The 16,519-nt window shown below is 40.4% G+C and overlaps 1 protein-coding gene across 2 annotated transcripts in view; it reads left to right on the top strand.

Annotated features, from left to right (window-relative positions):
* Nucleotides 1-1,211: 1,211 nt before the first annotated feature.
* Nucleotides 1,212-16,519, top strand: part of stim2b (stromal interaction molecule 2b) — a 69,666-nt gene continuing 54,358 nt past the window's right edge. The window contains exons 1-2 of one of the 2 annotated variants that reach the window (XM_023966199.2): nt 1,212-1,513; nt 2,037-2,202. In XM_023966199.2, the coding sequence (XP_023821967.1) occupies nt 2,079-2,202 (124 nt within the window). In that variant the 5' untranslated portion in view covers nt 1,212-1,513; nt 2,037-2,078. The remainder of the gene's footprint in view (nt 1,514-2,036; nt 2,203-16,519) is intronic. The other variant, XM_078936457.1, reaches the window with a different exon arrangement.

Here is a 16,519-nt window from a genome sequence, read left to right on the forward strand (position 1 = left end):
GAGCTCCAAAAGTGTTTGGGCAGCAGCCTGATTCTGATGTCCGACTTTCATGCACTTGTTGATAGTGATGTAAAATCTCTCAACATTAACGAGGTTAAGATTTCAAACCAGACCGCTTCATTTATCCAGGAGTTGTAGATTTTCATATAAATGTTTTCATTTTTAATTCAAAATAAGAACATCATTTTTGATGGGCTGGTTCAAGTTTAGAGCAGTTTGTCATGTCACAGTAAGCATCCCAGATACTATGAAAAGTTTACCATTAGCATTACTGAAAAGAAAAAGAATTAGATTTATGTAGACCAAGTTTCTTCATTAAAACTAAAAATTGAGACTAAAGTTAACAGTTAAGAGACTCGCTTTAAATTCCTACTGTGATTGCTCAAGGGAGATCTAATTTCATGTACCCAGGCGCTCACACTACTTTAAAACAAATGTAGTTTTATTAATGTGAAACTTTGGGATTCGCAACAGAATGATTTGGAAAGATGTACACATATTCGTTAGTTATGATGAATGTTATGAGTACAGAGGTCTGCACATGACCGTCACACAAAAAATGTTCCCTAAAAATTTATCATTTATGGTTCCTAGCTAGCATTTTATTTGGATTTTGTGGCCACAAATTAGCACTTTATTAGCAAATAAAAAAAATTGTCATTCGTATTTAAATAAATCATAATCAACGATATTTAAATATAATTAGTTCTAACATTTCTAAGAACCCGTATGAATGAAAAACGTCGGCATTGTCCTTTAATCTGCCTTAAATTTCCCGCGCCTGGCATCTTCAAAAGAGACAACAACAAAGGGAACGGTGTTCAAAGTCAGCCAATCACACTCTGCCATGTTGGGACCGTCCAGCCAATCAGGGAGCTCACGCGGGAGCAAAACTTGGATGGGCAAGAGGAGGAGTGTAGAGGCGAAGAACAATGAGGGGGGGGGGGTTATTATGTTCGGCGCTCGCGCCACCGTGGCAGGAAAGCCTCTGAAGTTTCACCAGAGGGTTTTATTTAATAAAATAAAATAAAAACAAAGAAATAAACAAACAAAAAAACTTGCTGCGTGGGGTGGGAGCTCCGCGGTATCAGGTATAGATACCCGGCTGTTTTTCTATGACTTGATAAAAAAAAGACCCAAACAACTCCAAATCCCGATCAGGTGGTGTCTTGCCAGCTGGAGCCAAATGACTCCCCCCTCCCACTCCGAGCCTCTTCACGTCAAAGTCGCTTTGCATACCGACTTCCGCCCCGCTCGGCTTTCCCTTCGCCGGCTCCGCATCAGCCGGTCGGTGAGCAGCTGATATGACAGGAGGATACAGTATCACGCAGAGCCATGAAAGGCTGACTTAAAAAACTTCATCTGGGAAGCAGGCGGATGTGCGCGGACGCTGCCGCCGGCCGGAGACGGACTAACCCGCCGGGAATGTGTCCTTTTTGATGCAATTGGATTTGCTACCTTGCCGTGAAGAGGCGGAATATCATGCCGAAGCTGCCCCCGACGTTTGGACACTGTACGTGGAAGGACACTGCACATTTTTCTCACAGGATTTGACACCTGATAAGCTAGTTGTTGCTCCTGGATATCCACCGCCCCCCCCCTTTTTTTAAATTCAGCCCCCCCTTTTTGTTAGTTCTGAATTCCCAGATAAGCTACATGTGTGCCCCCTCTCCTAGCCGCTAGTTGTTTTAAGCTAATATGTGTTCAAAAATCAGTGGCGTCTTATTTGAAATAGTCTGAAATTAGTTTTTGACTAGCCTCGGACCTGCTAGGAGACACCGGGTTGGACGTAGTTGTTGTTTTTATTTTAGCAGTGGTTCTGAAAACTGCTAGTCGATTTATTATTATTAGTTTTTTGCTAAACACATTATTTTTAGTCGGCAAAACCACTATTTAAATATATACACATTTGATTGTTTTAAAATGAATTCCAAAAAATATATTTTAATTTAAATAATACCATCTCTTTTCTTTCTTTATAATTTTTCCCCCGTGACCCCCCCCCCCCCCCCCCCTCCTCGTATCCCCACACGCAGGACACGAATTCCCACATTTCCACCTTTTTTATTTTTTCCACCATGAGTTTCGTGGTAATTCTGCTTCGCGGACTCGTCATCTATGCGGTACTGGGCTTGGAGAGCACTCAGTCAGATCATTTACCCAGCAGCCCCTCGTCTGATGCCTCAAACGTAGCGATCTCAGGTAAGCCATAACCATGACTGAAACGTGTCTGCAGGTAATTTAAATTACCCCCCCACCACCACCATTCTCTCACCCCCGCCTCCACACCGCGCGCGACTCCCTGGTGATTTTCGCGGGGAAAGCCGAGGAATGCCCTGCGCAGTGTCGGGGAATGATGCCCCCGCCCCTCCGCGTCTGTTCATAAGCGTGGAATGCCTGATGTGACAGGAATGCAGCTTCCTCCACCAGGAATGCATAGGTGGATGTTTGGTTAGATAGAGCTTCAACACAGCCTTCCATGTTTGTTTATCTGCGTCTTCATGAGTCAAATCTGTCATGATTACAAAATCCTCAGGTGCCCCCCCCCCCCAATCCTGGATTGACTAAACCTGTTTTCCATCTATTTGCATGCTCAGACAATGTCAACTACTTTACTTTTGTTTTGCTTTTCTGTTTTGCAACACATCTGAAGCAGCAGCAGCTGCTGCAGCTGATTTGCGATCCCCATTGTTTTATGAATTCAAATGAGTCATCAAAAAATTATTGCATAATTAAGCCTGATTTGATGCATTTAATTTTTATGAGTAGTTTTTTTCCCCCCATTTTATTTTAAGATAGATATGCAACCAGACGCTACATTCGTGTCAGACCTCTCAATATGCCATTCATGTTTGTGTGTTTTGTCACACTTGCTTGCATTTGTTCATTGGTTGTCTATAAACATGTTGCTTGAGCTGCTTGTTTATGTTATGTATACGTTGCTTTTTATTTTTTCTCGTGAACCGGTACAAGTTTTTGGTAAAGTTGGCAAAGTAAAAAAGAACAAAAACGCCACCCCGTTTTTTTTTTTTAAATAACCTGAATCTGAAGAACGTTTTATTTTGGAAAATTACTAGATTCTCTCCACCACATCCGGGGGGGGGGGTTCCAGAAAGCAGGTTATGCTAGTTACTACGGTAAGTTTGTATGGAAGCAATTATGTGGCATAATTAAAAATAAAAGTCAATCAAAAATGCTTTTTCATTTTCAAAATGAAGCTGCATTTTTTGACTCAAAATGAAAATGAAAAATCCTTCCTTCAAAATCCTTTTCCTTTTCTACTTCAACACTGATTTTTCTGTCACTTAATTAAAATGATAATGAAAATGGTATTTGACATTTCATTTTCAAAAAGTTCTTTGGTAAATGTGTAGCAAAATTTGTCATTTAAAATGGATTTACAGAAATGCTTTTTCATTTTCAAAATATAACTGCACCAAATGAGTCAAAATTAAAATGAAAAAGCAATCCTTCAAAATGCTTTTTCATTTTATACTTAAAACCGCTTATTTATGTGTCATAATTAAAACGAAAATGCAAAGAGGGGATTGCATTTGCATTTTCACATCCACCCTGCGAACATTGTCGCATTATTCAATTCGACTTAGCGTTTCCAGAGGGGAGGCGGGGCGATGACGTCAGTGCTATCTCCGTGTGTCGAGCAGTGGAGCTTTGTGTTAGCGGCAGAGAAGACGGCTTTGTGATGGTTGTGAACTTCTCATGATTTTACACAGCTTCTCGGGACTGCGTAGCAGTATTTCCGCCTTCTGTGGACGCACCGCGGTTCGATGACCCCCCCCCCCCCCCCCAAGCTTTTTTTTCTCTGGACCGGGAGCCGCTTTCGCATAGCGGAGCGCGAATCCCCGCAACCCGGAGCTCCCAATCGCCGATGGCAGAAATGCTGCTACGATCCAGAATAAAATAAAGGATGATGTAATTCCCACATATTTACATCCAAGATTCTAATTGCCCGTTCGGAGTTTTAAGTACCTCCACGGCTAATGTTTGAAGCACATATTAGCCTAATGCTAACCCGTCTTCTTTCAGGACCTTGCAGCGAAGAAAAAAGCACTGACCGCGCGGATTTAAAAAAATTATGAGCGAGCAGGCCCTTAATATTAATCACAACTGTAATAAAGCACATTTAGAAGATAGTCTCCTGCAGCTTCACACTGATTTTGCTGTTCGAGTACAGCTGGAGTCACATCAACAGTTATAGCAGATTTCGCCATGCTAAACATTTGCTGGATGGACCAACACGCACTCAGCGCAAAGCTGAGTGCGTGTTGGTCCATCCATCTTCCATCTATCACCATCACCATCTATCTTCTAAATGTGCTTTTGTTGTTGTTATTGTTTGGTGGATTGCTTTTTCATTTTAATTTTGAGTCAAAAAATGCAGCTTCATTTTGAAAATGAAAAAGCATTTCTGGTTTTGACTTTTATATTTAATTATGCTACACAATCGCTTCCATAAGTTTGAGGCTAAGGAAGTTGATAACCTCAGCTTTCGGTTCCAGAAATAGAGGTATGTTTCAGGGTATGTCAAGTTGCCATAGCAACTCATGCTCTGAATATAACCTGGTCTGCAGCAGGTTTAGTTGAAGGTTAGTTTGTTTTCAGAGAGGTGAAGCAGCATGGCGTGTCCATTTGAAGATGATTTAGTGGATGAAGAAGCTCAGATAATACTTTTTCCACCGTGAGAGAGTGATAAGACCATGTATGGATATTGGAAAAATAAACTTTTTTACTTTGATCTAACTTAATTATTTGCTTCAGTTAAGATAAATAATTTTTTTTGTTAAGTCAACCTAAAAATAACACGTAGTTATCAGACATTTATTTTACTTTCATTCAAATTAATTCAATTAAGTAGGTGTAACTTTGGTGTTGCAGTTAGATCGGCACCGCAAGGGATTGTGGGATACCATTCCCTTTGCCTGTCTGGATGGATTTGGGTTTAAATGTGTTTAGCTGTTTTACTGTGTTTTGCCCAGTTATTAAGTGTCTTAATGTTTTTATTATGAATCCATTTTGTTTCATTCATTTTATTATTTATTATTATTATTATTTATCATTATATGCATCACAATGAAAATGGAAATAAGATCAGAAACTCGTGCGATTACTTTGTCTGTTCTTTTTCTCCAAGCAGAAACTCTTTCTTTTGCTGATGATGCAGCCGTGTTACTTTTTTGATGGTCGTATAATCTTCATACGCCGTCATTAAAACCTCAGACTCTGTCTCACTGAAGTATAGCGCTTTCTTTTTCTCCACGCGTTTCAATGGTGACTCCGGAAATCAGCGATCCATTGAAAATGTACTTTATGTACTTGCCTTTGTGTACTTGCCTTGTAACCCAGGGTTACCAAGCTGAGCATGATTACGCTAACTCTTATCCAGTCTTTTGGAACCGACATACCCAGAGTAAACAAGTTCAGGCGGACTTCAGCCAGAGTTCAGGCTTAAAGTCAGGCTAGTTTAAACATGCCTTCTCGAATACCAACCCGGTCTATTCTTTATGCAAGTCTTTCGGTCACGTGTCAAAATCCATCTTCTTTAAAGGGGCTACGCCGACCCCAAGCTAGCAAAGTTAAGAAAAACAAACATATTTGGGACGTTTGTTTGAGTAGAAAGGAGCCAATAAGGAAACAGAAGAGGCTTTGACTTCAAAATAAAAGTGATCTGCATTTAACAGACAACAACCAGGAATCTACTCGAAATATGGATTTATTGCGACATTTGTTTCCACAAATAATTTGAGTAAAATAAGCAGCAACCGTCTAACAAACTACATCGGATTTTATTGGGATTCTAAAAGCAATTCGTGTATCATGCTCACTACTTTGTTTTCAAGCGGCAAATATGTCACTAGATTCAGGAAGTGAAAATCTAAATAGCAGCATTTTATGACAACGATTTATGAATACACTGTGTTCTAATAATGAAAAGGTTGACGGTTTATTAAAAAACACATTACATACACATTAATACTCGTTTTTGGCAAAAATTGTTCAAACGCATTGCATTGTGGTCTATAATTGCCAATCTAGTGAGGATCTATCTTTACTGGTTTTTTGTAGAGACTTCTGGGAAATTTCTAGTGCACTTGATGTTGGAATTGTACATTTGGAAAACACTACAAACACTATTCGGACATGGCCTTTAATTTGATTTGACCAGTTTAAGAGTTTTTTATTTACTTTTTATTCCTCGCACCTTAAAAGTCGGATGATGCTTAAGGTGCCGTCTGACTTTTTAGCTTCGTCAGTCCTGGGTCAATGGGAGATCTATATTACATTTTAAAAGGGCCTCCATAAAATCTAGTGTTCAAATAAAGTTTAAAGCAGATGCAGAATCTCTGCAGAGCATGAAAAAAAGGTTAGCCTCGAAAGTTACTAGAAACTGGAAGTAAAAAAAAAAAAAAATCGTAGTTCAGCCTCCAACGGGCCGTGAAAATTTTGTCTGACATTAAACCTGAAACAGGTTGGACACCACTGGTGTGTAGTACTGAGTGTTTTCTTATTATGAAGTGTTTTTTATAAATAAAGTTTGATTCGATTCAGAGGGAAACAGTTTGGTCACAGTATGACAGACGGTCACCTAAATGATAAACATGAAGTAAACTAGAAGAAAAACAAAGAACACAAGAGGTATCAAAACTAGCAAAAACCTATAAAAATATACATAACCAAATTCCTGTATATTCATGTATGCTTGCATTATATCTTAAGGTGGGATTATAAACTGTCCGCCTGTTGTAAACCTGCTGAATCCATTTAGGAGTCACGTGGTTGCTGGAGCCTATCCCTGCTGTTGATGAGCAACACACTTGTATCCAGAATCAATTAGGAGAAAATGCAAACTACATAGAAAAGCCCCAGCCAGGATTTGAACCTCTTGGTGTGAGGTGATGGTGCTAACCGCTACACAACCAGGCAATCCCTGTATGATGCCTTTTTGCCAAAAGCCACAGAGAATATGTATTGTAGTTAATGTGTACACCCTACATAAAACCAGGTTGGGGTACTGGTGATGGTGGTTGACTGATGTGGGTTTCGTCCTGCAGTGAGGTGACTTTGTTGGAAGCGAGCTCTCTTGCTGGCTCAAACACCTCGATGACCTCTACAACCTTTATGGGTTAGATGTCCAAAGCGAGGCCCGGGGCACCAGCAAGCATAGACCGGTTGAAGGTTTCCAGTATCCTAAAAGGATGCCAGTTTTGCTAGAAAAGTGTCTACTCATGTTTTTCACGAACAGCGGTAGCTACGCTTTGGGCCAAACTATGAATTTGTTTACATGCACGTCTTCTATCCAATGTTCGGATGTCTTTAACTATCCCATTTTTCACGCCATAAGATGGTTGATAATGGGAGCTATTTTGGTATAGTCCAGGAAAAGTTGATGCAACGTAGTTGCATGAGACCACAGAGCGTTGCGTATTCATTGAAACTGCTGTTTCTTCCTAGTAGAATACAAATGGAAAACCAAAAGATATTGTTTTTTAGTTTTTTTATTTTTCTAGACGTATTGGTTCCTACATTAGCACAGCTAGAGTTCCCATATTTACGAAGAACAGACGGTGGGCGTTTTCAAGTAACAGGAAATGATGTCATTACATTCATACGTAAGTCTACCGCTGGAGCGTTCAACTCGATTGCTTGGGGGGCCAAAATCAAAACCAAAACAGGCTGTAGGCCGAACAGGATCAACTTTTGTAAAATGTAAGTTTTTTTTAAAACCTGAAGATGGGGGAAATAAATAGACTGAAAATATTATTCTGGAATAAATCAACTTAAACCTTAAATAAGAACGTATACTTGTCTCTCCAAAAGAATATTTCCTGTCAGAATTATACAAGCTAGAAATAAAATAAAGGTTAAAAGAAAAAAAAATACATTTCTTTACTCTTATGTCATTTTGTAACAAAAATAAACTTAAAATTTAAATATACCAAAAGATTTTGCTCTCTTTAAAAATGTATCCCATCAAAATTACACAAATTCAAAATGGGAATATGCTGCAAAACAAAACAACAAAACCTGGAAATATCAATAAAATTAGTGCTTTAAGGTGATACGTTCCATTTTCTTTACTCTTGTGTCATTTTATCAGAGCTGGACGCCTGGCATCATTTTTTGTCAGGAGTTGGTTTGTGTTTGCTGTGAGGTTGTGTGTCGTGGAGATTCTCAGGATGGACTTTAGGAGCTCATCAGTGAGACGACACCTGTCTGCTGTTTGGTTCGTCTTCATCACTGAGAAGAGCTTCTCACCCAGGAATGTTCCACCAAACAGACGGAGCTGGGGCTTTTCTGCAGGAATGGAGGGAATAAACTGTGCGGGTCCTGCAGTGATGTACTTTACCTTCAGTGTGCCAAACACTGCAGCTCCATTACAACAACTCAAACTTCCTTTCTTTTTTTTTAAAATTCTTCAGAGTTACCAAAGCGCCGTTCAAACTCACCTTCAGCTGCTCAGCACAGTGCGTGTTTGTCGCTTGTCTCATAGCGCCGTCTTAGATTAGATTCTTTAATTCCAGCCACATTCGCTCCACAAATGAAACATCCAGTAATGTCAGTAAACATTTCTTCTGCCTCCAATCGGTTTTTAAAGGCTCTGTTTTCAGAATCCCCTTTTTCAAGGCTAGTGTTCACCAGGGCCACTGAAGCGTTGCATTATGGGATCCGTAGTGAATTCGTTAACAGTGCTACATATAAAATGCTCTCGCGGGACGCATGCGGCCCTCAGGCCTCGACTTTGACACATGTGCTCTACAGAATAAATCAGAAAATTGCCACACAGAGCAAGATTTTACTGTGATTGCATTCCAATAGCCAAGATGCTTAGTTGATTACTCCCAATCAATTAATAATGGTTGACATGTTAACGGGATACATATTGCTGTTGTGTAAGTTTACTGTCATGGAAAAATAAAAGGTGGTGGTCCTTCAGTCAGACTTTAGTGTGACTTGAATCAAGAGGACGGATGCTTTGGCGTATCAGAGACGAAGAGCCTATTATTGTGTATCAGTTCAACCCAGCAGAGACCAGTCGAGTGAATGTCTGCTGTTTGAGCTCATGTTGTTCCTTCTGGAATGCTGGTCTTTAACTTTGATGTACAGTAATGAAGGTAAACATGGGGGGGGGGGGGGGGGGGGTGTCACGTGAGTATCTGGACAGTATTGGTGACACCTAGCCCTATTGTCTGTACACTTTCAAAGACGGACATTAATAGTTTTACACTTTTCTCAGTCGTTGAAAGTTTCAAAGTTCGAAACTTTGTAGAGAAAGAAGTCGATTGTTATCGAATTAAACCAAAGATCTGATGGCGATTGAAGAAATGTGTAGATTTGTCAAGCTGGAAGCTTTCTGTACAGGAGACAAGGCACCAAGGAAATTGATTGACAAGGTCAACAGCCGAACACGACGCAGAACGCAATGTTTTCTTAAAAAAAATAAAAGATTATGGAATTTGTTTTTCAAAAATCTGTGTAATGACACTTTGAACGGTGAACTGCGCTATAGGGAGGGACTACTGTACTTGTTTAAGACTAAACCAGATCGCTAAGTACTCAAACTTGTGAGGACTTTGTCGACCTTTCCACCTTATTGCGGAACTGTTTGGTTGTTATGGAGACGTTAAACCACAAATGATCCGAGGGTAAGGTCGTAATACCTGTCCTATACACACGATCAACCCTCATCCTAGTTCTGTGACGCAGGCTTTAATCCCCGACTCACCTTCATCGCATGCCCTTACAAGTCGACGTAGTTTCACACAGTGTGTCACAAATGTAAATGTTGGCTTTTCAGTAGAACCATAGATCACTTTAGTCATCTGTGGTTCCATTCTCATTGATAAAACATGGCTCAAAGCAACATAAATGAAGTAATCAAACAAGTCTCCACATGTCCGAATTAAGGGGAAGTAATAAATCTTATCTGAGACGAATGGGTAACCATAAGCTTCAGAAATCAGAGGGGACGATTATCCACTTGGACGAAATCAGATTTTTACTTCTGTTGTTTTTACACCAAGCCGCCAAGCGTCCAGGGTCAGCGCAGTGCGCTGAATGCAGAGACGGCAGGGACCTCATATGATTTCAATAAACATCGCTGCAGTGTTTCCCACGCTGCTCCCCGGAAAGGTCAGCCGGCACTTCAGTGCTGCCGGCGTCAGGCAATGAAAACAAGTCTCTGTCTGTGCATTTGTACACTTCTTAACTTGGCATCAAATTCATTCATTTCTAAACACTTTTATGTGTTTAGCTTGCATATCAAACTAAATATGAATGGTAAGATTGGCAGGTGCGGGGAAAGTTTTTTTTTGGGTCTTGGAGTTCCTGTATTGCTTTTGGAGTCAACCGTGCAAAATAAAAATAAAAGCTTTGACCCTAAACTTGAGACCTTTCTCAACTCAGACAGACTCACTTCCATTTCCAGAAAATGTTATACCTGTTAATTTGAGTTTTTCCTTCATTCTGCACTTTTGAGACTCAACCGAAATGTCAGTCTGGTAAATTAACACCAACAGGTTTGTGGTGGTGTTGGTCAATACATGGACTTTTAAAGAAAGGACAAGAAAAAAGGCACAAAGAAGAAAAAAAGCAGATGGTTACGTTTCTCAGGTTCTTATATATCAATAAGTTCCTTTCCTTTCCTCACACTATTAGGTTGGATGATAAAGGTTTTCAGGATTTTTGCACTTACCTGGAGTTGTAGATGGTTTTTTGCATAACAAATGTTTTTTTTGGTCTTCTGTTTTATCCGCTGGATCATTTGTATTCTCACTTTGGTTGAACCTCATTTGATTCTCTTCCAATTTAAATGAAAATTTTATTTTTAGGTGAACTAAAATTAAGTTTGGGGGCCTGCTGTTAACTGCGACACCGCGCCCTCTGCTGGTTCATCACCGCGGTGATCAAAAATCCCACACCATCACAGCTCTACTTTAGATGTCAGCACATGCTTCTGAGAATCACAATGCCATGACATTATTCATTCAGGTTTTTCCAGTTGACTGGTGATTCCATTTTAAATCTGGGTAAATTTGTTGCCAAATGATTTTTGTCACCCTGTGTAGGCCTGGCGACCCATCCAGGGTGTACCCTACTTTTGGCCTACAGTGACTGGGATAGGCTCCAGCAACCCAGTGACCCCAAAAGGGATTGAACATGTTAAGAAAATGTATAGATGATAGAAAAAGGTGGTAAAGATAGATGGATTTCTGTCACTGACAGAAAAAGGTGGTAAAGCAATGTCAGAACATTGCATTACCACCTTTTTTCACCCATCAGTGGCTTGTTTCCTGAGTGAGCCTTTATATTGACTTCTGTTAATACTAATGGTTAAGTGCAAATTTTCCTAAGCAGCCTAAACACCCTAAACACCCATCTTTTTCAACGCCACCACAGCCACAGGAAGTAGGTTTACATCCTTGTATAGTTTATCATAACGTTGGACTGATGGAGGATAATCATATTTGTGAGGCAGCAGTCCTCCACCTGTCATTTTCAGCTTCATTGTTATTGTTAGCATCTTTGTGCGTTTCAGAAAAATAAGTATTTCAGATTTTTAAAAGGTTAATATTAGAGAATCATCTTTTTTTTTTCTCTGTCTCTTGTGTTTTCATTCCAGTTCTAGCCTTAAATAATATAGATGCTTGAAATCTTCAGGAAGTGGAGAAAATTTTATTTGTCTGGCCACCTAACAAATGAAAAAAGTGATGGATGCTGTTGTTCTGGTGGGTTTTAAATAAAAAGCCGAAACGCGTCTTTTGCTCATTTAAATGACGCCATTTGGCGCATCGACAAACAAAAGCTCTTTCCTTTTGGCTGCAAGAACATTCAGTGGTGATGTAATGTGTCTGTGGGATGATAGTTGTCTGGGATACAGATGCTTTATGTAACTTCTATATGCAGAGATGGGCTGGATCCTGTTGGGTCTTTCAGGTCCCCCCCCCCCCAGCATTCCTGCATGATCTGTATCTATGGGCAAGTTTGGAGGTGACACTTGGTATCTCTAAGCTCATGGCTGCATTAGTAGGGAAGTTTTTTAAGTATTTGCCTCTGTCTTGCTTAAATCCCACAGGGATAAGACAATTAGCATTTTCTTTTTCTGATCCTTCTCTTGCTGCTGGCTTCTTTCCTCGCTATCAAGCAGACGCATAAAGACAGAAACACTCGAGTCGGGAATTAGGATGTTGTCTTTTCTGGGCACGGTATTGTGAAGGTGTCAATCGTGTCACAATGTCCCGGTTTGGTGAAGAGCATCTCAGCAGGCTGTGTCATGTTTGTTTCTGACAGGACCAGATTGTTCTGACGGGTTTCTCACGGTGCTACGGGTGGTAAATAAAGTTGTACTGGGTTCTGCAACTGGCACTTTACGGCCAGTTAGCTGACTGGATACCTGTCAAGTGATCATGTGATTGCAGTTAGAGGAGTTTTTGTAAGACACAAACTAACCAAAAAGAGCTAAATATTAGGTTTATAAATAGGTAAAATATGTCTCATGGAAGCTTTATCAACTTGGTGTTAAATTCACTGTTGATGCGTCAAGAGACCTTCAAAAATGAGCTAATGTGATATTTCTGGTTGTTTGCTAAATACTTCATTTAAACATATTTTTTTATTGACTTTATTCCATCTTATATATGGAGTTGGTTGAGCAGCATGTAATGATGTGTCTAAATCCCAGCTTTGACAGCCACAAGACTCCCAACTTTCAACCATTGACCTTAGTCACAACTGCCCTGACGGGTGGATATGGGCTGTCTGCGGATTAAAATTGGGTAAACCTGTACAAGACATGTAGATGGAGCACATCAAATCAAAGTTATAGGCTGTTCATTGAGCCTGTAGAGTAAATGTTCGTACTCATTTTTTCTACAGGCATGGTCGGTAAGGAGCCAATGCGCGTACTTTACTAATAACTAGGGTGTGGAGAAAGGGCACACAGGGTGACAGCATCACCAGTACTCCATAAGTGTGCGCAACTTACATTATCCTTACAAATACTTCACATTGCTAAACAATCCTACGTTCCATTTTCATGAGGTGGTAGTACAAGCCTCAAGGAAACTACAAGACCCACCTACGCTCCCTTTTAAGATGTGGCCACTACTGTTTACCATTGTCCACGGGCCTGGACAACCCAAAAGCCCGCAGCACCCGTACCGGTCAACCCCCCGAATGGGTGGATGTGACTGGATGTGATAGTTTTATCAAGTATTCAATTTTTACTGAGAAGTTTTTTGCTCTTGTGTTAACTTTTAAAGACCCATTTCAATGGAACTTGTGTTTTTGGTGTTTTTAACATGTTCTTGTGGCATTTTATCAATCTAGGAAAACGTATATAAAGAAAATTAGGCTTAAAATGCCGATTTAAGAAATATCTTATTTGTGACGTTCTGATGCATCCACAACTAGACGACTAGATCCATGTACGCCTTTGTTTTCCTCATCCAAATTGGCATCTGGTTCAACATTGCACGGCTGGATAGCGCCGACATTGCTCGACATTTTTATTGCACCAGTAGTAGGTTTCGGTTGCGAGGAACTGTAAGCTAGCCGGTATTCTAGGGGAAAGTCTGTGCCTTGGGCAAAACAAGGACAACAAACCTTTGCTATGGTGTAGTTATGAAGGCGCGTTTATTACCCATCATGCTGCTGGTTGCACAGACAAAACTACTATTAAGGCTTTTATCATGGATTTTCTACGGTGTGTCCTTGTTTGCGTGATCGAGCAATCAAAGACCTGAATGACAGAATTTGAGCACAAATGCATCCAATTTTTAATTCAGGTGTTCTAGATCTGTGGTCCCCAACCCCCCCCGGTTGTGGGCCACTTGGCACCAGGCCGTAGACAGAAAAAAAATAAATGCATATGCCAACTTCAATTATTTCCGTTTAGTTTATTTTCTGATACTGAAGGAAATTTAATTTTGGAAAACTACCAGATTTGGTTCATCACATCTGTCTGTCTTGGCGTATCACGTGATTTCAGCAGCTGCTCAGATTTCTAAGTTAGTAGCTCAAAGCTACAAAGCCAATGGAAAACAAACAAAAAAATGTATCGGTATTTGGAAATTTTTCTTTGAGGAGAAAAGAGTAAGGGAAAAAAACAAATGAAGGTCTTTGGCTTCAAAGAAAAATAAATCCGCTATCTACAGACGAAACCAGGAATTTCCCTCGACATCTGGACCAGAAGGTACCCTGCTGGATACGCGGCGACTGATACTAGACCATTTCACATACAGTTAATAAAGATCCCGACACAATGGATTCATATTTACTGTTAAAATTAAAAACACCAGTTTTCCAACGGTTGTGTCATTTTACTTTGCTTTATTTATCCATCCCACCTAGAAAGTTGGTCCCAGCTAAAAGTAGCATCCAGTTGTTAGCTTTCACTTTGACGTCTTCATCTTCATCACAAAGTAAAGCAACCGCAAACATTTGATGGAGAATAAAGATTCAATCGAATAAAGTTGCCGACCTACTAAAGAGTTTTTGGATCTAAGGAAACTTGGAAAACGGGAGATTAAGGGTGAATTAGGCAAGCAGCTAAGAAACGTAATGTTTTTTATTTTTTATTGAATATTTACAAATCAGAAACAACTTTTAAAAAATCATCAATTTTCCTTCCCTGCATCTTCGTCATCTGCAAAAAGAAATCAACAAATGTTTTCAGATTTTTTTTTTTTTTGAACTAAATTTCTTGTAGTAACATTATTACGTAAAAATTAGGTTTTTCAGAAACCAGAAGCCATAAAATGAAACGTCAACTTCGGCCATGTTGGGACCAGTCCATGAAAATATTGTCTGACATTAAACCGGCTCGAAAAAGTTGGAGACCACTGGTCTGGATAATATATTCACCTGTGTAGAAAGGGCTTTAAAGGCAGGTGTAGGTCACTGTACTCAGACATGTGCCGCTATGAAGGGCTTGTAGACGTCGGTACGGCTGCCCTCGCCCCTCCCTCGGGGCTATTGTTGTCCATGTAAAGCTCATTTTGAGGTGTTGATCCCCCAACAGGAAGAACACAGGCTGTCTGCTTGGGGCGCCCTTCATGTCTGTTAACCCAACAGAGACGGAAAAGGATCACTGGTGCAAAACAAAACCCAACCTTTTTCACATACAAATATTTTTTTGTTTCTTTTTAAACTAACAACATATTTCCTTTTTCTTTAAAAAGTTGGGAATTGATTTGCTTATTATTTGATCCTTGTCGGCCCATTTTCTTCGACACATTTGGACTTGAATTGGTATTTCTATAACATTAAATTGCTACAATTGCTCTTTTCCGCTCCTTCTGCTGTGTGAAATTCAAATGCGCCGTGTTGTGTTACGACAGTGACAACCTGCTGTGATAACAATCGCCACTTTAACTCTAAAAGAGGCCGGTGCTGCAGCGGCATTTACTCCACTCTATATTTATCACTGAAGCTTCACATTAGTTCATGTCACTTCCAGGTTAAATATATGTACTGCACTTGCGGAAGCACCTCTCAGGTTTATACAGAAACGCATATTTTTATTTTCTGCTGGTGGTGGAAACTGAGTTTGGACACTGAAGATGCAGTCGCCTCTGATTTCAGGGACTTTCCCTCCGTTGGGGGGCACGTGACTTTGTGGCCAGGGCAAGAAGGCCAAGAAGTGGTGTGGATTTCTCCAGTATGCCGTTCCTTTTCAACTGTCTCCGCCGACATGCGTGCATGGCTCTGTGCAAAGACATTTACAGGTTAAAAGCAAGACCTGGATGCCAATCTGAACAGTGAACTGAAAAGGGCTAAAACAACCTTTCGTGTGTGAAGTCAGATTGGTTGCTTAAGTAATGTCAGTGCGTAAAAATGTTTTGTATTTGTAATGAGAAATGTATGTGTCTGTAAAAAGGTTTTGTATAAAGACGTTTCTTCACTCTACATGAAAGAGACCGGACGAAAATGGAGGAACATACCCAAAATATGCAGCATTGCAACAAAAAAAAAAGTGTTGACGGGGGCTGTGCTGCTGAGGCAGGGCGGTCAACCTCTGATCGGAAGGTTGCAGGTTGGGTTCCTGCTCTGTGTATCCATGTGTCAAAGTGTCCTTGAGCAAGACGCCTTGCTTTCTGGTGGTTCTAGATTGGCGCCAGTGTTCGGAGTCGCCATCAGTGTGTGTGAATGGGACTGTGACTGTAAAGCACTTAAGGCCGTCTAATACAATAGTTAAGTAAGGGTTAATGGCCGACGAAGTGTGCGGTTACTACTTTTTAACGCACGCCGTGGAAGCCTGAACCGTCCGACGCGAAGCGGAGGACGGTTGCTTCCGCGAAGTGCGTTAAAAAGTAGTAACCGCACACTTCGAAGGCCATTAACCCGCTTATACCATGGTCACTTACAAAAGCAATACATATTAACCAGGTTTTAGTCCTTAATTCTTGTTTTTTTTTCGATTTGGATCACTTTTCTCATAAACAGCGTACTATATGTAACATGTAGTCCGCGTCGCGCAGCACCACCGCTGCAGTCAAGATTC

The sequence above is a fragment of the Oryzias latipes genome, chromosome 18 (genome assembly GCF_053564925.1).
Source record: "Oryzias latipes strain Hd-rR chromosome 18, Olatipes_Hd-rR_3.1".
Classification (NCBI taxonomy): Eukaryota; Metazoa; Chordata; class Actinopteri; order Beloniformes; family Adrianichthyidae; genus Oryzias; species Oryzias latipes.